The following is a 25,844-nucleotide window of genomic DNA, read 5'->3' on the forward strand; positions in this document are numbered from 1 at the left end:
TAATCATAGTCAAAGGTTGACGGAATCTGGTTATGTGAGGTACAATGCAGCAAGCTTTATGTCCCCGACACAAACCTCATTATCCTTTAAAATTATGGTACATATTCGGACCACAGGGCATCTGGACTGAACAAGGTTTACCAGTATCGAGTTAGGTGTCCCAGTTAAGCCAAACGACTTGGACCCAGTGAGGCTGAGTCTGCTATCCTTACTTGAAACCTTCAGTGGACAAGAGACCCATCGAAATGTGTAAATGTGCTTCAGATAAGAGTGCAAAATCCAATAACCTGCCGTAGTTCGATTACAAGGGCAAACTCTGCATTTTTAATTTACTGGACTCTCCACTTTTTAAAGAATGTAAGAGAGTTTCTGGTCAATCAACATGAAATTAATGGGAGGCGAGGTCGGATAAATGGAGCTAAAATCAACTCCAACAGGTTAACGTGTTCCGTACTCCCCACCGCCCACCCTTGCAGATCTGCTAAATATTTCTGGCGCAAAACTTCAGAATTTAGGGAACCCGCTCCAAAAACCAGCGCGCTTTCACAAGATGAGGGCTGAGAGCTCGATTTAGTGTGGAATGCGTCACTTGTGCATGCTGTTACGGCGGGCACGTCGCGTGTACAGCTAGCCAATGGGCACATTCAAAACGGGAGGCGCGCGAAATTGCAAAGCAAAACCAACTCTCCACAACCAGCAGCCTGTGAAAAAACTCCAAAGGCGCATTAATGTGGGCTGGACTACTGTTCTGTGATTCTCGATAGCCTCTGCTGCAGTCATCCCTGGCCCAACAACTGCTTCCATAGCCCAGCGATCTGCGCTGCAAATCAAAACTAGTCCCAAACCAAAGACACTCCACCACTCTCTGGCCAAGGATCTTCACCTTCCCGTGCCGAAAACCCCTTTATCTTTTGACCGTCCCCATATCTTCTGAAAAGGGTCCTCCTCTCCTTATTTGTGAACTCTGGAAAGGCACCACTTCTGATCTCCGACAGAAACGAGAAATACCAGACCACGAGACGCGTGGGAAGGGGGTTTTGTGGCACATTCGGGGAATGGGGGAGAGAGGAGAAACAGACGGGCTCACTAACAACGGGCTCGATCCACCACCCCTCGACACAGCCCCGAGCCCTTGGAGCTCGGGCGAGATGGTCTGGCCAAACCCTGAGGTTGTGCGTTTGAAACTAGGAAGGATCTCAGTTCGGAGCTGCTTCCAAAGAAATCGGAACGGGCTCATAGTTAAAGATGAGTAAGGAGGGATCAGGGCATTGGGATCTGGATTAGGGAGCGGATTGTGGAGCAGTTTGGGAGCCCAGCCTAGGACTAGGCGCGCTCCAGTTCCCTGGCACGCCCAGGGCTTGAACCCGCGCGGAGCTGCGTTCGCCAGCAAATCCGACGGTTCCTCGCCGCGTCGCGATCCCGCGTGGACCACGTGGAGTATTTCACATCAAGCATCACTGGCCTTTCCAAAGCTCTTTCTCTAAGTGCTGGCGAGGGAAGCACGAATTGGCTCAGCAGCCCTGCACTTTCTGAGGTCACCCTTTGTTTTACCTTTCCTGCTCTCTTGCAAGCCCTTTATCTTCTAGATTTACCGAGCTCTGTCTCTGAAAAAGTAAGCCGCGTACTGTAGGCCATTAAAAGCGCGTTTCAGAGCCCATTAATTTATGAGTCTGTAATTTATGGGAGCAGATTTTCTCTCTCTCTCTCTATCCGCCCGAGAAAACACGGGCTACGTCTCCTCTGGAGGCAAACGATGCGCTGAAATGCTCAGGTTTCCCACAGCCCATGATCGGGATCGCGAAACCTTTGCGCTTTGCGACACCGGCGCGAACCGAAAACCCACTTTGCTGTTAAAACGTCACATTTAATGCACATTTAATGTGCAAGGTTCTGGCTGCAATCCTAAACACGCTTGCAACTGGAAGTAAGGCCCATTGAACCCCATGGGACTCACATCTGGGGAAACATGCATATAGGATTGCGCTGTAAGGCTGCAATCCTGTACCCGCTAGATCTTGGTAGCACCGTTTATGGTTCCTGGGGCCGAGTAAGCAGGAGGATATTGATGCAGGGCTCTGGTCCTATGAATACTTACCTGGGCTTAATCCGCACTGAAACCAGTGGGGCTTACTTCCGAGTAAAAGTGCCTAGGATCGGACGGATCCTCGCCAGATTCAAAATACACTGAAGTAAATTCAGTGCGCCTTTTTGCTAAGGAACTGTGTGTTTCGTGACATTTTTCAATTAAAAAGAACCACCCGCGTTACCGTTAGCACTGGGAAGTTTCCTCAACTCGTTGGAAAAAAGATATACAAACTTTCTAAGTTACATCGAAATTGCGTTTTTCCTGCTCCATGCACTGACCAGTTAAACCGGACTATTTATGTTTAAACCGATTTCCATCCCATTTACGTCCAGGTTCAGCAAGGTTTAGAATGCAAGCACTTCTGTTTAAACAAGTTGCGGGCTTCTTTTCGCCAGTCCTTGCAAAGTCTCTGAGCTTGCATCTTTCAGCCCAGAGCACATTTACTCCAAATCTCCTCGTTTTGATAGCATTTGTTTTCATACAGATATTGTGAGGATCGGTTGTAAAGTCATGCAAGTGCAAATATTGTTTAACCGTAGTTCGTGAAACTACAAAAATACTTTAAAAAAACAAACCCTTATTTCAACAGGAGAAATAGTGTTTAAAAGCTACGCGTGTGCCATTGATAAGGTTGATTGCTCCTAACTATGCCAATAATAATACATAATGTTATGTATTATGAAAAGATTTTAAGCAATTCCAAAGGCGTACAAGTAAAGGAACATGCTGTAATTGAGAAAAGGGTATTTGGTCAAATCCACACTTCAAAAAAGAAACGTAACAGGGCAGTCCTTGGTGTGTCTACTCAAAAGTAAGCCCTACTCCGTTTAAATTTACACCAGGGTGCATGGGGTTGCAGCTTAAATCTCACGAAGGGGGGCGTTTCGACTCCCCGGTTTTGTTTTGTTTTAAGGTCAATGTGGCGGTCTCAGTAATTCTGAAATCCCCCATAGCATATTGGTTTTGACACCCAATTAGGCTTTTGACATTTATACTTTTGAAAACAAACTTCCTATGGAACGAACGTGCCTCGCCTTTGACGCTAAGAAGGCAAACCCAGCTGCGTTGTGCTACTGGCATGAACAAGGGCCGAAGGGAAAAGGATACAGTATTTTTAAAGGAGAAAAAAATGGCAGTTCCCTTATAAATAGCAAAACTTTTGTTTGTTTGTTCTCAATGTAGAAAAAACATCTTCCACACATTTTAGCTTTCCATACAATATTTAAATAAAACATATTCATTTTTTAAAACAACAACAACCACCCTATTTTCAGCAAAGTTCTAGAAAAGCATTTGGTATGCAGCCGGTCACTCTCCCGTCCTGCTATAGCGCTAAGTGCTTCAGACGACCAGAAAGTCCTGCCTTGGCAATGCCCCGTTGTTGGGAGTGGGACTTATTTCGGAGTATGTGCTCTTGAGACTTTGGGGGAAGTTACAAAGTTCCCCAGCGATCATTTAGGGGCATTCTGCAAGGAGGAGGCGTCTAAAGGCCGCATCTTGAAGTGTTTTATTTAGTTCCAAGTAGTAATTCTAGGAGCGTCTGCGTGTGCTGGATGACCAATTCTGCTTGGGGTGTCCTTAATTTAGGCTGCAATCTCATGCACGCAAAAACTCTGGGACTAAGCCCCACTACAGGGCTTAGTTTTGAGTCAAGGGCCTTTTTAAAAAATTATTATTATTATTCGTACCACGCCCATCTGACTGGGTTGCCCCAGCCACTCTGGGCGGCTTCCAGCACATATAAAAACATAATAAAACATTGCACATTAAAAACTTCCCTATAGGGCTGCCTTCTAAAGGTTATATGGTTACTCATCACATTGACGTAAGCTCCTTCTTCCATAAGCTCTCTTGACTTCAGTAACTCTCTCACTTTTGAGAGCGGGTCCTTTCTCTCCCCGCCCCGCCCCCCATTTGCACCCCAAACTTTCGCCAAAGTGGCTGTGCCCTGCCGGGCGTCGGGAAAGTTGGGTGGGGAGTACATACGGTTGTTGGGGTCCCCGGTGTGCTGGTTGAGCGGGATGATCTCCATGCGCTGCTGCCCATACAGGTAATAGTCCAACTCCTCGGCGGTGCAGCGAAACCGGGCCGGCGCCCTCTCGCCGCCCTTGGCCACCCCGCTGCCTCCGCCCAGGTCCTTGGTCTGCAGGAGGGCGACCGGGGCTCCCGTCGGGGACTCGGAGCTCTGAATCGGTCCAAAGACGGGGATCTGCGCCACCGGCAGCGCAGTCAAGCTGGCCAGGGAAGCGACGGCGCACGAAGACGGTGCGGACGACGGTGTGGAGGAGGAGGAGGAAGACGACGAAGAGGAGGACAAGGAAGAGGACGAGGAGGCCGCCGACGAGAGAGAGGCCGGCAGCGGGCGGAGGCTGTCAGCCTGGGGCTCGACGGCTCTCTCGGGCGCCTGGAGGTGACCTAACAGCCCGGCGCCGCCTTTGAGCTGCTGGCTGCTGTGCGGGAACAGCTGCTGCCAGTGCTGGAGGTACGCGGGATCCACCTTGAGGAAAGCCGATCCGCCGGGATCGCCGGGCTTCAGCATCTCTGCGAGCCTGGAGGAGAGGAAGGAGGAGAGGGAGAGGGGAGAGAAAGAGCCGTGAGAGGCGCCGTCGGGACTTTGCGCTCCGCAAGGCGTCCGGCGGCGAGGGACTCAGAGTCTGAAGGATGCTACTCCCGACGGACTTCGACCCGCTCCGCTAGGGAGAGGAGGCGCATTTGGTGCCCGCCAACGGCTCAACGTCTGCCGCGATCCTGAGTTTCGGGGGGTGGGGTGGGGAGGAAAGCGACCCCGGGGCACCCACTCTTGCCAGGGATCTGGCCTCCCCATCCCCAAATTGCTCCCAGGCGGGTAACATTCTGGATCGCGTTTGAACTACCCACCTCCTTCCGCCGCCCCACCCCGGACCGTCCCATCCTGCCAAGTTCTGGGGCAAGGGAAGTCCCGCGGACTTCCAGGGACCGAAGATCGCAAAGCGAAAGGGGAAGCGCGCCGCCAGCAAAACGCGCCAGGCCACTTTTCTCCCTAGCGTCCCGGAGAGAAGTTGGCGCGCGGCGAGGCAACTTGAGCAGGAGGCGAAGGAGCCCGCCAGATCTCTTACCCTGATCCCCCAGCCATCTATCATCCCGCCCGCCTCTCTTTTACCTGGATCTCTTTGTGGGCTACCCGGATCTGAAGGCGCGCAGGGCTCTTCTCTCCCCGAGGAGATCCAGGGTCGTTGAGGGGAAGGAAAGTGGGGGCGGTGGGGAAGGGGGGGCTGGAGAGATGATGTTCCCGAAAAGCTCCGCTCAAGCAGCGGGAGAGGCGCCCGAGCGGGGTTTGGACGGCGGGGACGTGGGGAGGCTGTCCCGCGTGGAGATCTCCGGCGTCTTCCTCGCTGGCTCTCGCCGCGGCGCTCTACGGCAGGAGCGGCGGGGCTCCGCTGCGCTCGGCGCTCTGGCAGCCTCCGGGCGAGACACGTGGGTTTTACGACAGCACTAAACACAAGCGTGTGAGGGAGGCAGGAGGGAGAGGGAGGAGAGGGAGGGGGAAAGAGCGGCGGATCGGAGCGCTGCTTAAACTCGCAACACAACCCCCACCCTCCCCGCCGCGCGCAACCTCGCGTAGGTTAAGTTCAGAGCAGCCTGGTTCTTGAACAGGGCGAGAAGGCTGCGGCTGCTGCTGCTTCCGTCGTTTGCCAGACGGCTGGAGGGAAGGGGGGAAATCTGCGTTAGGGGCAGGGTTGGGGTCATTGGTAGACTTCTGGGTTCCGGAAGAGGGTGAAACGTCCCCAGGAGCCAACTGCTAGGGGTCGAGGTCCCTCCGCCCCCTATTTGAGGGGGTGGTCCGTCCCCAGTGGATGGCCAGTGTCCATTCAAATGGTGTGTCGTGTCTTGTGATCGATTATGTGGGGCGCGACTTCTTTGCCCCTCCCTCCGTATTTGATTCAAGTTGGCACTCCTGAAAGTCTGACAAGGCGAGCCCCTTCCCAGAGCCCAGGCTCCACCGAGCAAAACGCTTCGGAGTCCCCCCCCACCCCCAGCCCCACCCCACCGATCGGCCTTGCTGGGTTCTGGACGTCACGTCGGCTCAGAGATATTCCAGTGCTTGGTTTTCGACTCCCTCTCCCCACGCCCCATCCCACCTTTCCCCATCTTCCACCCCCCATTCCCCAGGTCTTAACTGCCGAATAAAACCATTGGCTCATAACTTTCCCCTTGTTGGAAACAGGGTCCTCTTTCAAAGCCAAACCGCTTTGTAGCCTTTTTTTGCGATTCACAAGCCACTTGGGTCGGTGCCAGGAGAACGTGCACCGAGCCGCTTCAAGACCTAAGAAAGCGCCTTGTGGATTCCGTCATTATGTTGACGTTGCAGGTGGTTGGACTAGATGATCCTCCAAGTCCCTTCCAACTCTGAAATTCTGTTATTCTATCCCTTGGCCGAGAGCAGCTCCAAAGGGAAGGTGCTAATCTATTCACCCATTCATCCATTCCTCCTGTCCCCGGGATGAAACAGTTTTTACAGAATAACTCGTGCAGCAACGTGTTAAGCGTTTGAGGCGCTGTCTCCGGGCCTTTGCTCAAAACGACACATAAACGCCTAGCAGTTAGGAACTGGCGGTCGTGTGCACGGACGAACGCGCTTCTGCCCCCTTAAAGTCTCATTGACTAAGTTAAACACGATGGGATTTCAAGCGAGGTCAACGTTTGAACCATTTTGCTGTACCCCAACTTGCCCGCGCTTTCCTTGAGTTGTTCATAATTCGGAGCATGAGCACACTGCGTGTAGCGTGTAAACCTAACCTAGGGGAAAAAAGAATGCATATGACAAACTTCCCCCAACCAACTTCTGCTGTGCTTCCTTTGCAAGGCGGATAGATTGCGCGGGGCATTGATCTGCTTTAGCGTGCACAGCCTGTCAAAAAGCGCTTTCTGCTCAGACAGAAAGGAATGGTTCCGCTTCTAGACCCGCTTCCCTGCGCCACGCGTGTCCGAGGACGCATGTTCCACGCTCCTCGTTTAGCAATGAATAATAGCCCACGCAGGCAAGTGTTTGCGGAGCCCGTGTCTCCTCCTGCCTCCCACCCCTTTCCCGCACTTCTCCACACTCCTTGCTTTTTTTAGAGAGCCTGGGAAACGCCGGTGCTGTTTAGTTTTCGTCTGCGTCCAAGGCAAGACACTTTCACACAAATCTGAACAGAACTGCTAGGACAAAAGGCGGCGGCGGGGCAGAGCGAGAGAATGTTTTGACTGGCGTCACTGTGACAAGGTCATTCGTCATTTTTCGGAACAGATTGATAACACCTAAGTTAAAGGCAAACACGCAACTAAAGGGGGGCGGCGGACGGAGGGAGGGACGGAGAAGGAACCAGCGCCTCTGATTTTCTGAAATTTAAAGCTGGCTGATTGTCAAAGTCCTTTCGCTGCCCTTGATCAATTCGATCGCCTCGAATATTACGAATTTCCATTCCTACCACCCTTCTAAGTCGTCATTTTCTAAAAAGAAAAAGTTCTGTTGCTCTTTTAAGCACGCGGGTGGAGGAAAGGGAGAGGGGATCCGCGAAAACAAGTTTTCTAAAACTCTTGAGTGTAAGACGGTCGATGATGCGCTACAAAACCAGGAATAATTCGAAGAGTTCCCGCAAAATTACTGCGTTGATCTAAACTCTGTCGCCGCTTTTAGGCTACGATCCTAGGCATAGTGACTGAAGAAGCAGGATGGGACTTCCTGCGCAAGTTTGAACTCTCAGCAACTTATCTTTTGCCTGAATTTCCTTTGTAACTGTATCGCTTTCAATCACTTATAATTTAACACGTTAAGAATGACGGCAGGCCCTTAGGTGGTCTCTAGGTCCGGGTGCAGTTCTCTGATTCCAACTATTGGCCTTCTCCCTCTATAAATACACTTGGTGGTGTTTTTTTGTTTTTTTTGTGGTTTTTTTTTTGCTAATAACCCTTCAGATGCGAGGGGAGAAAAGCGGGAGGAGGGAGGGAGAAACAAACCACCAACTAGTAGGATTGTTCATCGCCCATCCTTGCGCTTAAATGCATTGTCAATAGCTGCATTTGTCTTACAGGCTGTTTGCAGGAGGGAGAGAGGCAATTTGCGAGAACGAATCAAACGGATCCTTTTCGGGATGCAATCCGCTCTCCTAGCCGGAGATCAGGGTTCCCTCGGAGATCCTGCACCATTAAATCTTTAAACAGGGGTTTATGCCGGATTAGTGCAAACCTACCCTTCGCTCCTCCTCCCAATTTCCTTAAGAATTAAGGCCTCGGACGTTGCGGAACCGACGGCGCTTACTCTTATTTGTGTAGGTCTTTCCGCTCTCTCTCTCATGAAAGTTTGTGGCGGCTTTGGATCTGTCCTGCACCGACTACGTGTGTCCCTTCCAGCACCCCGATGACGTCTCCCGGTTCCCGAGCCAACCTTCCCTACTTCCCCGCTGTCATTCATGCAGCGAGGGACAAGGAGATCGATTCCGCTTTGCCCAGGGGATTGCTTTGCCTCTTTCTTTGCACAGAGAGGTACATAATTCAATCGGTGTGGCGATGCACGGTTCTTAAAAGTGGGCAAGGGATAGCCATGAAATATAATGGCCCCAATAAGATCCCCAAGAATTCCCACCCCTAGAATTGGGGAGACAACGTGAAAAACACACACACTGCTGCTTAGGATTGTTAGGGTCAGCGCTGAAGCGAGAGTGCCTGGCGGTGCACGCGCATTTTAACAGGAGGCCGGTTCTGCGTCCGGATGCTCAGCGACAGGCGCGCGAGCAAAGAGCTTGACCCTTTCGCTTTGCGTCTGCCTTGCCAGACTGTTTGGTGCGCGCCAGTGCGCGTTGTGCCTCGCTTTCCTCGTCTTGATTTCCTTTAAATGTGCCTCTTCTCAGCGCGTGCTAGTACTTTCTCGCTAGTTCCTGCGTTTAAAGAGGCAGCAAAAGCTTATATCCTATGAACACCCGCCCACAACACGCACACGAACGCACACACCTGGCCTCCTCGCGCTGTCTTCCTCATCTGATTTCCCCCCCCCCTAAAAGAAAGAAAAAAGATTATTATTTATAGGACGAACGCTGGAAACAAATCAAATCGATCGGTTTCGCGAGCGGTCAAACTTTGATAAAAATCCATCGCCCCCTCCACCGGATCGATCGAGGAATATTTGTTAGGAATCCATTCCCAGAGAAATAAATAAGGAAGGGGAAAGTGTTTGTATTACATGCAAAAAGGTGAGACGCGGTGGTGTGTTTTTCTTCATTGATTAATGACCTCTAAAATAAAACAAGCGGGAAGAGGAGCCAGGATCGATAAATTATCTACCCCCAAATCCATCATTTTTCCCCTCCTTGGGAATATTACATACATACCGCCCCCGCCGCCCCCAACATCACCCCTTTGCTTCTTACACTTTCTCCTTGTGAAAGAAAGGGGGAAAAAATAAGCTGGAAGAAGCGAAGACCCTAAAGAATATATATTGAATCTGGGAGGGGCGGAGACCCTATCTGATTTCGTTTGACACACAATTAAAAAAGTTTCCTTTCATATTAATTAATTCTCGCGATCTGAGGGGGAAGACAAATGGTCGGGCGCCTCTGACAGGAGACCGATAAAGGCTCCAGCAGCTTTCCTTTCTTGCCCTGGGCGCCTCTTCATCCCACTTTTAAGGTCAGGAGAGCCGAGCTAATAATTCATTAATAGAGACATTTATTCAGAAGCGATTCACGTCCCACTCCGCGAGCCCCTGCGCAGCGTTGCCGAGAGGTAGTTTTCTTCGACGGAAGGGGCGAGGAGGCGGCTGTTAGGGGAGAGAAACTCTTCTTGCAGGATATGGAGCGCAACCGATGCCAGGTCATTCTCCGCACCCCATACAGACGTGACCGTCGATCCAGGTTCAAAGCCAGCCCCGCTCCCTCTCCCGCCGCACGTCTAGGACCCCCCCCCTCATTCCCTCGCAGGCACCGTACTTTAAATGGCCACGGAGAGATCGATCTTCCCTCGTCTTCAGCTGCTGGTTTAGGAGGACCCACTAATGTGGCACGTCCTGATCACAGAATGGAAGGGATCTTGATGATCTAGTCCAACCCCCTGCAATGCAGGAATATGTAGCTGTCCCATACTGGGGATCCCATACAGGATCGAACCTGCAACCTTGGCATTATCTGCCTCACGCTGTAGTCAGCCAAGCTATCCAGGCATATAAGTCATCTGGTAACAGTGGGGCCACCACCATCAATGAAATAGTGCACAATTCTGCAACAGGAAAAGATTACACAGAGAAAAGGAGGGTAACCCAAAAATGGAGTTAAGGAAAAGAGGGAAATTCTGCTGCTACATGTTCATCCAACTGCACACTCCAAAAATCTCCTATTTGACACAACTATTCAGATACAGGAACACTTTTTCCCTTTCTGTTCCGTTCTCACTCTTTTAAAAAGGAATGGAAACCTTATAAGGGTGTATCTTGTATTGTAAATTAGGATTATGGGAGTGTCCTCCTTGGTCGAAACCAGAGTGCCAATCTGCTCCATTCCTTTGTGGAATCTAATTCAAAGGTCAACCTGTAGACTGGTTCCAGTGTTCAAAACTCCCACTATTCTAGGCGCATTTTGCAACAGGGAATTTCAGCAGCGTGATAAGTTTCTGAGCTCTGGGCACAGTACTGTGCCTAAGATTTCAGATTAAAATTGCAGAGTGGAAGGAAAGGAGGACCTTTTTCTGCCTCCCCACTTCCAGCTACTCTCTCAAGACTGGAGAAGAGACCCTCTTAAGAATACTAGGGGGGTGGGCAGGGGAAGGACTTGACCATGTGAAAAATGAACATAACATTTTAGCTGCAGTTCATTCATTTTCAGCTTGGTATTCTTGTTATAAAAAAAACGCACCTAGACATTCTGTTGTTGCACCCATAACCTCGGTTTAAGGTGCCATTTAGCTCCTAGCTTTCATATCTCAGTTTCTAACACTGACTGGTTCACACATGCATATAAATATGCATTGCTTGATTATTGGACACGTGATGATTGACAGCTGAACGTGGCAGCCTACTCTGTTAAACAGCACTGCATTTGAGGTGTTGATGTCACCTCATATGAAACTTCCATCAGTGGTGAAACAAATGCAGCTAGTTGTGCTATATCTGTGACAGTCCAGTTATCACTTGATGTTGTCATCAAGGGATGAGCAAGCAGCGTGAGCCTGGCCCTCACCATCCTGATTATCTATGAGCCACAACAGAGTGGAGGCTAGTTCTTTAAGGCTACAGGGGCGCTGTCCCATCAACTTGTCTCTTTTCAAATACATGGCTGCTTATGGACAAATTCACTTTGTTATTCTCAGGGTTAACAACAATCATAGCAACAGCCGGGTTGTCTATGCAGACTTAAGGGAAAAGGGTAACCGAAAAAAAAATCCTATGTGGCAGCAGCAGGCTGGTAATACCAACAACAGAGGCTGTTTTAGGGTAGTGTGACCAGTGGGGTCACACTGGGCACTGCGCTGGAAGGGGCGCAAAACACACACGAGTGGAGCATGAGAGGCTGGGGGGTGGGGCATGTGAATTTTAGATAGATGGCATCTCTGATTCCAAAGTGTTTGTCATGACCAGAAGTTAAGGACAACTTATCACTGCTTTACTACTGCTTTCATTACTGTGTTACAACTGCTGGTTTTTCTTTTTCTTTTGCTGCTACAACAACTACATATCAGGCATCAATTTAGATGCTTTACAGAACACAGAAATTGTTCTACATAAGACTTCTTACCCAGAGAGTATTTTGCATGGACTGCTCCTATCGCAGTTGACAGTATCATCAGCTAAGCATCAACAATCACGATAACATTGGCTTGGAACAAATGAGAAAATACAGTTTGAATGCCTTGTTCTGAATAAGTTGTATATTATACTTAATAATGAGGTTTGATTTGGTTACCTTGGATATTTAACACTTTTCAAATACACATATGGCTCAAAGAGCAGGAAAAAAACCCTTTAAAAGCAACATTACAATTAATTTTTCCAGACATTATGCTAAGTTCTTATAAGATTTTCTCATGACATGATCTGGATTATTATGTGGAATGAAGACTTTTAAAACCTATCTATGAATTCTGACAAATCTATATTATTTATTTATTTGGATAATTTACATACCAATTACTTACAATAATCTCTAAATGGTGTTTGACTGTCTCTAAGCAGAGTGTTTTACATTTGTGTTAAAAAGCCCATTTAATGCTACGTGAAAAAGCAACTTTTAACAAGTCCTTTCCTCATAAGGTTAACAAGGTCTGCCAACCTAGCAGTTTGAAAGCATACCAGTGCAAGTAGATAAATAGGTACCGCTGTGACGGGAAGATAAACAGCATTTCCATGTGCTCTGGTACTTGTCACAGTGTCCCGTTGTGCCAGAAGCAGTTTAGCCATGATAAAGCTGTCTGCAGGCAAACGCCAGCTCCCTTGGGCTGAAAAGCGAGATGAGCGCCAAACCCTATAGTCTCTTCTGACTGGACTTAACCATCAAGGGTCCTTTACCTTTTTACCTAACGAAGTCTACAAATAAATGAACAAAGGATTCTGTACACACCTGAAAGTAAATCCCACTGAACTCAGTGGGACTTGTTTCTGAGTAGACATGTAGAGGACTGCACTGCTAGTCTGTGATGCTGTACATTTTTACTAGGAAGCAAGTTCTTTGAAAACATTGGTACTTATTTTTGAGTAAACATGCTTAGGATTGTGCTAGAATACAGCAGTTCAGGGGATATATGCACGGTCACAGTACATACTGGTAATTCTTGGTGCTGTCCTCATGATCGCTAGCACAGATTAGGTTGCAGGTTTGATCCCCATATTCCTGCAATGCATATTCCTGCAATGCAGAGGGTTGGACTAGATGATCCTCAGGGTCCCTTCCAACTGTATGATTCTATCAGCTCCATTAGCTTGGAGAAGGGTGGGGAACTGGATCTGGCTGGTAGGCTAGCTTCTTATCTCGCCTATACCCCAGGGCCCAGAGGTGGATTTAGGGGAGCATGACCGGTTTGCCCATACTAGGTGCCAAGCCAAGACAGTATTGCAGGGGTGCCGCAATGATTTAAAATGTAAGGTGAGAGGTGAGAGGGCACCAATTTTTGGCATTGTACAGGGCACCACTGAAATTTGAAAGCCCAAAGTTCACCACTGCTGGGCCAGATTTGACAGGTGGGCAGAGCCACCCACCTGTTGATCACCTGATGTCACAATTACACCAGGTGATGCAATCGCGTGATTGTCGAGACGTCAAAGTACCATGCAAGGCACTTTGCAAGGAGAGGTAAACTTGCCTCTTTTAAAGCACACTTTAATCATTCTGCTCTAATGAAAATCTGGTTACTGTTTGCTAGCTGAGAAGTGTGTTAAATGATCTGGAAAATGCATTTCCAGACACATTTATGGATCCAGCATTCCGTCTCTAGGTCAGGTACATAGCAACAACTGAATTGGGAGGAGAAAGCATGCAGTAGGATTTATTTTCACATATTTGAATATGGTTCCTTACAATAATGGCACAAGCTAGCCTCATGGAGCTTGTCTTTTTAATAACAGGTATTTGTTTTGGAAGTTTTGGAAGCAGTCTTTCATTTTTCTTCCATATCCTTTCTAATGATGCGTGACCAGATAATGGACTCCGCCTAGATTGTCTGCTAATAGAAGTACAGCTGCCCAACTCTTTACATGACTGATGCATAGTCCCTGGAATTAAACATTAGAGAGCACGCAACATTTCTTAAGAAATCTGCACAGATATCAGATTTTGCAGAATTCACATTTGGAAGCCAAATAAGATCTTTTGGGTGTGCAACTAACTCCAGGGTTCCTCATCCCAACTCAAACGAAAAGGAAAGATCACAAGACCACAGGATTTATCTTTCTCATGTTTTAGTGTAATTCTCACCAAGTGGTATAGTCAAGTAACAGGCTTATCAAGTACAATACTGTTTGTGAGAACCAGGCAACAGTAGTTTAGCTGCTTTATAGTAATGAAGAGGCAATCCAATCTCATACAAACAATCACGAAATGATTGTGTTGTGTATCTTCTCAGCATAATTGTGTTACTCCTTGTAACAAGGGGTTAGCAAAGCAAGGACTCTGAAGTTTTGCAAAGAGTTGCAGGATGCCTTGTACAGCCTCTGTGTGAAGAGCACCTGTTCACTTGGTACTGGTCTGAATCTGTCAACTGATTCCACAAAGGCCACCAAACAGATGCCAGTCAAGTAATGACTTTCTGCCACTATTGACCTAATACGGATGTGATCCAGTGACCCAAGGGGTGAAAGGTCATGTATCTTATTACCAAGTCCCTTGGCCACCACTTACCAGATTCAAATATCAGTGTTTATCATTACGATAAATTTAATATTCAGACTCATGGATCCCAACAAGGAAAACTATCATCTTAAATCTAAGTGATGAATACAATTAATATACAGTAAATGTTAAGCCATCTAATCTGATAACCCCTGCAATGCTTAAAACAATATATTTGAGGGTTTTTGTTTTTTTAAAGACACAGGAACTTTATCCAATGAGTTTTTGGCAATCAAAATTATTTCGGATTTGAAGCACTGACTTTCAATATTTCATTCCAGCTTTCTCCAGTATTCTTTCCCCCAAAGTAAAGTTACTCACTTCAAACTATCATTTAAAGAAGATTTATTGGCATAAACAGGGATGCACTGAAAGTCATCTCTGAGAGTGAGAGCAAAAGCAAGCTTTAAGTGCTGTGCAAATCAAACATAATGGCAAACCTTGTATCTTTTGGTAAAAATCACCATGTTCTATTAGTTACATAATAAATAACATGTGGTTATCATCTACTGGGGTGGCTGATATGCCCTGCATATCACACAGTATGACCTGTGTAGACAGAAGAGGCATGTTTCTTCTGATTGCCATTTGCTTAGCTGCTTCCGTTTCATAGCTGGGTGTGGGCAATTGAGTGTCAGGAAGCTGAACACTTATAGAAACCTGAGAGATCTTAGGAGACAGGGGGTAATATTGTCTCCCAAATAGTGTGTGGTGCCTCCAACCAATCAGCCTCCATGTTTCCTGAAAGGAAGGTCAGTATTGATAAAGTGGGAAAACAACGAGGAATTTATTTAACTAGGAAAGGGGAAGGAAAGGAAAAAGCAAGAGAAGCATTTCAGATAAATGTGGCATTTAAGAAAAGTTTTTAAATGCAACAAAATTAGAAGTGGAAAGAATCAAATAGGTTTTTTTTTGTGGGGGTGGGTGGGTGGGTGGGTTGCAAGTGACCAATTAGCTGTCTGCTGTGACACAGTGTGGGACAGGAATGCACATTTGGGCCTCTGTCACTCTCTGACTGTGGAGCTGTTGCAGGATGAATGCTCTGCGAGGGCAGAAGGCTACTGCTGTTGCAATATCTTTCAGTGGCTCTTCTTCTTTCCCTAATAATCAGTTCTCCTTGTCTGAATTTTCTCACGGAGTCTGTCTTCCAGAATCTCCTCACAAATCTTCATTTGAAAACAACCCCAACAGTAGCAAAGAAGGGAGAAAGATTCTGTTCCAGGCTTCCCTCAGGGGATTGCATTTCAAAATATTGCACTTAAATTAGACAGGGCAAGTAACACGAATGCAACATTTCTCTCTGGAGAGATTCTGGGCTACAAAATATCCAGGAATGCCATGGACGGTTCTGGCACAGTATAATGTCCGGCAAACATTTTAACCCTGTCCCGGATATTCTGTGTGTGCATGTCAAAAGGATTGCTAGTATCTCTTTAAGCACCAGAGAGGGAGAGCATCTGTACATGCTCAGAGAGCAACACCTTTAAAATGAAGGCCAGAGAATGTTCAAAAAGCCATGCAAAAGGAATTTTACTGACAGCAGCAGGAGGTATCTGATGTCCCTCTGTTAAGTACATCTTGAAGAATTTGGAAAAGGTTACTTTAAAAAAATAAGGTTGACTGAGTCCAAACGAGAAGAGCAATTTTGGGGGTGTTTATCTATTAATATTCTTTGTGGAGACTGGATTCTGTCATGTTATAGTTCTTGATTCTGTGACAGTGCATCAAATATTGTTTTAATTCTGAAATGGCTGGTTTTAACAGGAAATTGATGACTGCTGTAACTAGGGCATCTCCTTCAATGATAAAATAATGGAACTAATCTTTTATATATTGTTCCACATTCATAATTGTATTTTCCCCCTTCTGAAACCACTTGCTGGTCTGGAAAGGAGAGGTATCAGAGGAAGCTGATGTCAGGAAGGAAAAGTAACAGAACTTATAAACTTAATGAATGTTAAAGTGTTGTGGTTCTTAGAAACAAAGGGATACAGCGATATAAGATCAGAATACAGAGAGGACTAAGATGACAGAGGTTGGGAAGTAACAATTGGGAGTTGCTATATAATTTTGGACATTGGGATGCAGAAAGGGGAGGTATGGGGAAGTCCCAGAAAAGAGGCTTATGAAAATATGTCATGAAATTATACGTGTATGTTTGTCTTTTTAAGTGTCTGTTTGTTTTCTAAAAATTCTGTAAAACTAATAAAAATTTTATATATAAAAAAAAGAAAAGTAACAGAACTTTGTGGGAGGAATATTCAGTGCTTTATCTGGAAAAAAATAGATTCATTCCTTCCCTCTGTCCAGACCTATCTGGATTACTAGAAAATCTAACTGACAAGAAGGGGTAACTTGTGCCCTAGTGGCTTGGAAGGGGCCCTCACCTGCTTGACTGGCTGTACTGCGATTCACAGCCCTACTGGTCAGGAACATTCCAGATCCTGATGTTTCAAGGTGCAAACCTAAGACCTAGGAGCAGGCCCCGGCAATGTCATGGGTGGGCTCTGGTGATGTCATTAAACATGCCACATTAGGTACAACACCTGAAAAGGAAGAACAGAGAACCTTGCACTTTTTCTTAAACACACTTCTGCCCATCTATCATTTCAATTTTTCCCCATACCCAAAATTATTCCTTATGCCCATACCTAGGGTTTACAACTGGATTATTTTAGGGTGGAACAGGTGGGTACCTGGAAGCAAATGGGGAAAAATGCTAGTATGGGATTGGGAACCGGCAACCTTCGCCTTCGCCAACCTAATGCCCTCCAGATTTTTTTGACCATAACGCTCATCAGTCTTGGAATGGTTGTCCACAGCATCAAGGCTGGCAAAGACTGATCTAATATCTTTCTTCAGTTAGCACTGCACGCCCCCAATGTCACTCCAAGAGCCAATTGCTGTGTAATTGTCTCTCCTTTTTCCTGCACGATGCACTTTATTATAGTTCTCTCTTGACTAACGGCACATATATTGATGCCTGGTTTTGATCTTGTCCAACGACTGCCAAAGCAACATATTGCTGATCCTGCCCAGTATTCATGAAGACAATAAAAAAATAAATAAAAACCCTGCCTTCTTAATAGGTTAATGAAGCATATATTTTCCTCTCTTTTTGTCGTTAACTGGGAATCACAAGAGAACTGTAGACTTGAAAAGCACGTATCAGACAGTTAAACACAAGCACCGTGAAATCATTTTAATAGAGACTTAAGTCATGCTGGGGGACTAGTGTAATTCCCTAAAATAGCAATTTAATAGGAGGGAAATGGCTCCTTAGCTGAAACAAAATGGCCTAGAGAAATGACAGAATCATCATTACTTTTTTTCTACAGCTTTTCCCCATAGTATAATTGCCCACAAAAGAGGAATAGCAACCACGCTCTGATAACACATTTTGTTTTATTTTGATTCACAGAAGGGGAAAAAAGTATTTCACCATTCTCTAGCTTTACTGGCCTGATGAAAATGTGCTGAATTTGGTCGTCTGGCTCAGTTTCTGTGGAAACCATGAGGGACAGTAGTTGAATTTATAAATAATGGCCAGCATGATGTTCCTAAACATGTAGTTCAAAGAATCAGGACTCTTATAAGGGCTTATTCACATAATGCATGTTCATCACTTGGTAGCTCACTACTCAGGGAGACAAACCTGAATGTATGAACTGCTTCCACTGCAAAGTATTGAGTTGAAATCTGGTAGGCAATACAAAACCCCTCCTTTTGGTTTGAATCATCTATGATGGCTGTTACACATGTTTGTAGTCACCAAGAGACAAAAATGGATGTGTGAACCAGGGCTCTAAATTCAGTGAAAACTATATTTGAATAATTATTCATATGATTCCAACATTTATACACCATCATTCTGAGACATAATCAAAATATAGGATATAAAAAGCCCAACAATACAACGCATGAAACAAATAGAAGTAAAAAGCACATTGTATAAAAGATGACAACAGATAAAGCAGTCTTAAAAGTGAGCAAAGAGGGGATCAGATATGCCCATTTTAAGGGCATAATCCTTGCAAAGATGCCACAACTGAAAAGGCCTCTCTCTTGTTCTCTTAGTTGCACTTCAGTTGGCAAAGATACAATGAGAATGAGCAGGGGCTCAGGAAATGAGCAAGTTAATTGCAGGCTCTGGAGTTAAAGGGAACTTGGCCAGAACTAATTGCACTGAGAATCTAATCTACTGCTTAGTTCTCTTGGTATACATTGAGTTCGCTTGCCATGTTATGTAAGGCGATTGAGGCTGGTGAGAGATGGTGTGAGATAGAGGTATGAGTTGGCCACTGTGAGAACAGGATGCTGAACTCAATGGGCCATTAGCCTGATCTAGCAGCCTCTTCTGATGTTCAGTGTTGCTTGTAGCATATACATGCACTCATTTCTCTTTCTGTCCCATAACCATCCCTGATCAAACAGGTTTTCCACGTTCTTGCAGCACTTGAAAGAAAAGCCAACTGTTCAACCAGAGCTTATGGCATGGCAAAAGAAATCAGAGTGTGTGCACTGTGAGCAATGTAGGCTCTATTGGACCACCTTAATTCTTTGGGAAATGGTGTGTCTCCAAATTCAGAGACACACATCTCGTTATGCAGCTCTCCAGTGGCAATCCATTTTTTAAAAAGGTTACGACGATATATCAGGTGTGAAGTGTTTCACTGACATAACTGACTTGCATGGGGGGAGAAGGCCAAAAGACTTGCACAGAACAATTCTATGCATGTTTACTTCGGTGTTAAGCCCCTGGGACTTTGGCTGTGCACACATTCTCATTTAATTTGCATTTAGTGCACTCCCACCACTGGTTTGGGAAGAGGTGTACACACAATGTTAGCTATAATCCCTATCTATCCTGTATCTTGTGTATCTGCGGGTTCTCATGAAATGCAGTGGCTGTGTACACATTAATGGCTTAAAACCCAGCTAGGGTATTCTTTTTCTCAATTTGGATTGATGCTGGATTGGGGAAAACCATATCAAAACACAATATTTCCCAAGCAAAAACAGGATAGATGGATTGAGTGTATATTGCTTCCAAAACCAGCAATGGGAATGTACTGGATGTAGAGTAAGCAGGCGTGTCTACATAGTTTTGATGTGTTTTCCCCAAACCAGTTTCAATCCAAGTTGAGAAAAAGAATGATCAGTTTTAAGCCACTAATGTGTACACAGCCTTTGTCACATGTTCACATGTTCACTGGGGGTTAATCCCACTATTGGACATGGTGGGACTTAGTTCTGAGTATAGGTTTCCAGGGATGCAGGTGGCACTGTGGTCTAAACCACTGAGCCTCTTGGGCTTGCCAATCGGAAAGTTGCCGGTTCGAATCCATAAGATGGGGTGAGCTTCTGTTGCTCTGCCCCAGCTTTTGACAACCTAGTAGTTCAAAAGCACACCAGTGCAAGTAGATACCTAGGTACCACTGTGGCGGAAGGTATTTGGCATTTCTGTGCACCCTGACGTCCATCACGGTGTCCTGTTGCACCGGAAACGGTTTAGTAATGCTGGGAACATGACCTGGAAAGCTGTCTGTGGACAAATGCCAGCTTCCTCAGACTGAAAAGTAAGATGAGCACTGCACCCCATAGTCACCTTTGACTGGAGTTAGCTGTCCAGGGGTCCTTTACCTTTTACCTTATAGGCTTGTCACCTCTTCCCATTTCTGTACTCTCATGGCAATCCTGATACTTCAATACTATACTGAAATAAGGGCTGTCAGCTATGCACCGTTGCCAAATACAGGTTTATCTTTGCTTGGTAAAGCCACAGATTGTGATGTTCTGCTGTCAAAGCAGTTGCTGCCCCCAATCCTGAACACATTTGCTTGTGTGAAGCAGTGGACACAGTAAAAAGAAAAAGAAAAAAGGAGAATCAAATACTGAAACACAAGTGCTTCGAAGAACAAGAACATCAATTCAGCAAACTTTAAAACAATAAAACCATCCATGCAGACTCTAAAAACAGCAAAACCATTTCATCAGATATAAAATTGATCTTCCATAAATGACTGAGTTGCACCTCAAGGAAAGCCTTCCTAAACAAAAATGTCTTCAGTAGGCACCTGAACATCATTGCGCTAGGCACCTGTCCGATTTCAGCTGGTGATTTATTGCAGATAACTGGAGCTGCAACACTAAAAGTCTGGTTTCTAGTGCAGGCTAAGTGCACCTCTGGGGCATATGGTACTCTCATCCGTGCTCAATCTGAGAAGAGCAGTTGCTGGGAAGGGATATAGTGTACAAGGTGGTCCCTTAGATATCCTGGTTCCAAGTCACTTAAGGCTTCAAATGCTAAAAGCAGGGCCTTGAACTGTGCCATTGCTAGCCAGTTCAGTTCCTTCAGCACGGGGGTTATATGGTGTGATGGGATACCTCAGTCAACAATCTCACTACTGCATTCTGCACCAGTTGCACCTTCCAGGTTAACCCCAAAGGAAGCCATAAACAGAGCACTTTGTAGTAATCCAATCTTGAGGTTATCCACATCAAAAATATAGTGGCTGAGCTCTTTTGGTCCAGGAATGGCTGTAGTTGTCTTACCAACTGAAGCTGGTAAAAGGGACTACTAGCCACTGAGACTACCTGTGCCTCAAGCAGGGCTGCCAAGTCCTGGGGGCTGAGCCCTTTTGGTGTCCCCCCCCAATATTTTTTGAGGGGCTGGGCCTCCCATGTCCCAAAAGACCAGGGGGAGGAGGAAGAGGCCAAATGCGGAGCCGAGTGCGGGACAGCTTCAGTGGCCAGCTCCGCCTCCTCCTGCTGCAGAGGGGGTCAAAGCAGTCTCCCACTTTTGGAGGCACCACCAGGAAAGCTCTGTGAGCCTCAGCCCCTTCATGCACCTGTCTGGCAAAACATGAATTATTAGTTTAATATCCCACAAATATCCTGCTGTTTGTGAGAGTAACCATGCTGGAGTGGACCACTTTAACGAAATGATTGCTGAAAGATCGCGTGTTAGTGCAGCCTTCACCAATGATGCCCTCCAGCTACTTTCAACTATACACCCTATCAGCTGATGGCAGCTGTAATCCAAAACATACAGAGGGCACCAGATTGGTGAAGGCTGTGCCTGTATGTTACAATATAGAAGCAGCCTGTGAAGCATTTCTCTATTCAGATTCCCAGTATCCAGTCAGAGGCTATCATGGTTTTTTTCTACTAGTTATAGCCACTTTTGTAGAAAGAGAGCATTCGCCTGGAGTTCAGGTATGTCTGGGCCTTGCCAGGGCTCACTTGTGAGAACTAAATAGTCAGGAAGCGGCCCGTGCATCAGGGACATGTGTAGATCATGCCCTTACTAAACTAACCCTGATAATCTGGGAAGCCCCATAGACAGCCTTTCCAGATAGTCATTGGTCAGAGAAATGCAGCCAGAACCACTATAGAAATTCTATGAGCAGCAGGATTTTAAATTAACTCACCTATTAGTTTGCTTGTGGGAGGGGGTCTATTAAAATCCATTGTTTTGTACTATTCCTCCACAATTTTGTGCCTGTTTAACATTATCTATCACTAAAATGTGGTTAATGTATAGGAAAATCGTTCTGCTAAAAGGTCCGTTTCCAGCAACTCCGTTTTCCCATCTCAGATTTCTGTTTTCTTGTTTTTTTATTATATGTTCCGAGATATTTTGGTGCTTACAAGTAAGAAAACATTCAAAAACCAATGTTTTAGATTAGGATTAATAATACACATCTGCTTTGCTTCTTCTTCTTCTTTTTTTTCTAAAACCACAGAATCATGTCAATTAGCTCAATAACGTTTTAAAGGGCAGTCACATTAAATTCAGACTGGAAAATATGGCACTGCAGTTAAATTTATCTGCCTTGATGCAGATAATGCCAGCATAATGTCATCTATGGGAAGTTGGGCATCTATCATAAACTTATTAATAATGTACCTAAGTACTTCTGAAGTGGTGTCACAAGGACTGGGTTATTAGTGGACTGGTACTGCTCCAGAATAAATGATTTTGTAGCCTAAAAGGAGAAAATATTTGGACAATATGTACTGTACTTATAAAGAGGCACAACTTGAACACCACAAATATTATTGGGTGTCTGAAGCACTGCAGATTTCCCTTCTTATATCTCATGAACTCATTGGCAGACACCTGTTTCTCTGTGAAGAGCTGATTCTCTGGATTGCGACCATTTAATCTCCTTAAAACTAATGTAATTCTGAATTGAAGAGAATATGGTATGAATTAAAGCAGCTGTTTATAGTTAAACTAATGGAGTCATGTAAATATAACCCATTCTTGCATCAGTTGGCAGGTTCAGATGTGTGTGTGTGTGTGTGTGTGTGTGCGCGCGCGCACACACACACACACACACACACACACATAGTGAATGTCCAAATTTGATTATTCACATGCAAATGTTCACAGTTCCATGTAAATGTTGTGTGAATATCTGTACATATACTAGAGAGTTCTGAATATGTGTGTGTGCATACACAGATAGACAACACACACACACAAACTGCAGCGAATGTCCAATTTTTGGTATATAACATTCACATGCTGACAATCCCAAACAAATGTAACTCTCTGAAAAGTCAGAGATTTGCCAGTGATCAGGATCAGTCGCCTAAAAGTCATTGTCAACATTCACTTGATTATATCACAAAATGACGATATATATTCTACTTGAGAGTGTCTGTCTACAAAGTGGTCTCCCTAGCAAATCATTTCAAACTTCAATTGGCCCAAGGGAAGATCTGCAAACATTTTCATGTACACGAGGAAGAACAAACAGGATGTATCCTCCAAGTATGAGCACAAAGAATGCATTTTGAAACTAAGTTGATGTTACTAAACATTTATTACATTTTATAGAGGGTGGATACAGTACAGGTAAAGGTAAGTTTGAATGAGGAAATTAAGTGGCTTTGATCTTAACTTTTCCCATGACTATTACTGGGTTCATTTTTTCAGGATACAGTTTTCTGCACCACACTCACCAGCTCCCTCTTCCCTCCAAATGCTTGGGTTATGTTGCGGGGCAGGAGATACAGATGGAGTGGGTGTTTGTGGAATAGGTGTTCTCCTTACATGAAAGGGAGCAATTTAGGATTGAAGCCATTGGCTTCATGGGCATTTAAAATGCAGATAAATTCAGGACCACCAGCTCCATGTTTTATTACCTCTTTGAAAGTACAAGGAAAAATGCTACCCTACCAGTTATCACACTGGACTTTGCACACAATTTTTCCCATGCAGTGCAGTGACACTGGTGCAGTCCTGCTGCTAATTCCTTGGTCTGCCTTTGGCACAAGCAATGGTGCAGAAAGAAATCTGCATGGATGACTTGCATGTATCAGGTTTGCTAAGTCAGTATACCTACCTAAGCAGTTTCCCACTTAGAAGCACCCTTAATCTGATTTAGCTTTCTTTGGATTTTGCTCAGTGCCTAATGAAGGCAGAGTTTAGCTTTCAAATTTCAAGTTTGGGATTGGCTGCAGTGAAAAGGGGGTGCAATGAAATTGCCTGTGTAATTTCAGATCTGGCAAATTTGACCTAGAAACACCAACTTTTTTTTAAAAAAAAGAACGACATCACATGTCATTTTTCCAGAATTATTTAGAACCACTTTCCCCCATTTAATTGCCAGTTCTAAAAATCTCTCATGATGTCACTGAAATAATGCTTGATGTCAGTTCCTACACACAACATAAGCAGCTTTTCATCTGGCCACACTTGATTAACTTTGTGTATCCTTTGTGGTATGTATGGGAAAGAATGAAACAACCTGGCTGGAACTGTGATTTGATTAAAAAAAGGAAAAGAAAGGCAAAACCTAAAACCCCGAAGAACACTGAAATGGCTTTGCTTTGGTGACTTCATTTTCAGCTTGATGAAACTCAGATCACTTATGGGAATGTCCCGGACAATTTCAAAATATTGTGGCAAATTGAGGAAGACATAAAGAGGGCTTGACTCTATAAGACATTTAAAATAATCTAATCTACAAAGTGGAATGAATCAGCATTTTGGCAGCTCTTTAAAAAACACACACAGTACAAACTAATTCCAAAAGTTTAGGGTTGGGGGAAGAGAAAATCTAAATCTCTTACCTTTTCAATGTCTGTAGCACAATGATTCCCCCCCCCCCAAAAAAAATGCACTCTCTTTTCAGGGTCAATCCAAAATCATCTAGGAAGAATGCAAATAAGGAAATTAGCTTTTGATGGCTGCAATCCTAAACACACTTGCTGGAGAATGTCCCACTGAACTTACTTCTCCATTTATGTATAGGATTGCAATGTATGAGACAGACCTGGATTTTTGCACATTTCCTACTGGTGCAAGAACTCTGGTGTATGCATAACTTCCCCCAGGCCATAAAATGGTTCTTCACATTTATTTCAACTTAGGCATCTGATCCATCTGCAGACAGATTTGCTGCCTCTGTGGAAAGGAATGGAAACTCATGTACAATGAAACACACAGTAACATGCAGTTGTGAGAAGATAATAAAGACCTAACCCTAACCCTAATGCAAAATAGATGCCCAAGACACAGGTAAAGGAACAAGTTGTAGTGAAGGTGAATGGAATACACCAAGAGAAAGAATTCATGGGAAGAGAGATGGACTCCTTCAGAACTTCAGCATGAGATGACCTGGCAGTAAAGAACTTGAAAACAAGGTTGAAGAACGTCTAAACACATTTACTACAGAGTAAGCCCCAATGAATACTGTGAAACTCACTCCTGAGTAAAGATGTGCAGGACTGCACTGTTGGCTGCTTAACAAGGAGAATCCAAAATATCTCTTTTCTTATTGCACATATAGTTTTATTAAGTGGAAGGGAGAATTTGGGGGCAATATTTGGGCATATATTGAATGGTGTGCCAGACTGGGTCAATTAGTTTTGCACATCTGTGAAATCTAAAAGCAGAATGCAGGTATGTTAAAGCTCAATATGATATCAGCACAACTGAAATTGAAGACCTCCAAATATGACCATTTTTATGTATCTCAAAATGTCACTTTTCAGTGGGATGAATCCCTGGATTTGGGAAAGAGTCAGACAAAATCATTGGGGAAGAAACTGAATTACTTTTAGTTCAACATGGCTGTGAGAATCAGTATGAAGTATAGTCTTGACTCCACTGAAATTAATAGTTCATTTTTACAGGCTTCAGAAAGGCGACAATGTGATTTTGCTTCTTGTTTTAATATATGCACCTATTTGTACTTTGTTTAGCTGCCTGGATATCTACTATAAAATATATGAATTTAAAAATCCACAGCTTGGTGGTTGCCAACAACTCTACACCCTTCTCTTTATCTTTTGCATGCCATTTTGTCTTATTCATTTTGCTTTATGTAGTTCTTGCTGGTTTATTTTTTCTCATTTCTCTTCAATTATATATTGAATTAACCACTTCTTACAATATTCCTTATATGACTTGATAA

At 45.0% G+C, this 25,844-nt stretch overlaps 1 protein-coding gene across 5 annotated transcripts in view; it reads right to left on the reverse strand.

Moving 5' to 3' along the window:
• Positions 1 to 25,844, reverse strand: part of PRDM6 (PR/SET domain 6) — a 130,327-nt gene that overhangs the window by 92,536 nt on the left and 11,947 nt on the right. Inside the window, exons 3-6 of one of the 5 annotated variants that reach the window (XM_081213723.1) lie at positions 24,499 to 24,577; positions 16,797 to 17,911; positions 9,053 to 9,095; positions 4,073 to 4,635 (exon numbers count right to left, since the gene is read on the reverse strand). In XM_081213723.1, the coding sequence (XP_081069849.1) occupies positions 4,073 to 4,625 (553 nt within the window). In that variant the 5' untranslated portion in view covers positions 4,626 to 4,635; positions 9,053 to 9,095; positions 16,797 to 17,911; positions 24,499 to 24,577. Of the gene's footprint in view, positions 1 to 4,072; positions 4,636 to 5,225; positions 7,962 to 9,052; positions 9,096 to 16,796; positions 22,862 to 24,498; positions 24,578 to 25,844 lie in introns of those variants that run through there. The other 4 variants (XM_081213726.1, XM_081213727.1, XM_081213725.1 and 1 more) reach the window with 4 other exon arrangements.

This window comes from Podarcis bocagei, assembly GCF_964188305.1.
Source record: "Podarcis bocagei genome assembly, chromosome: 11".
Lineage (NCBI taxonomy): Eukaryota > Metazoa > Chordata > Lepidosauria > Squamata > Lacertidae > Podarcis > Podarcis bocagei.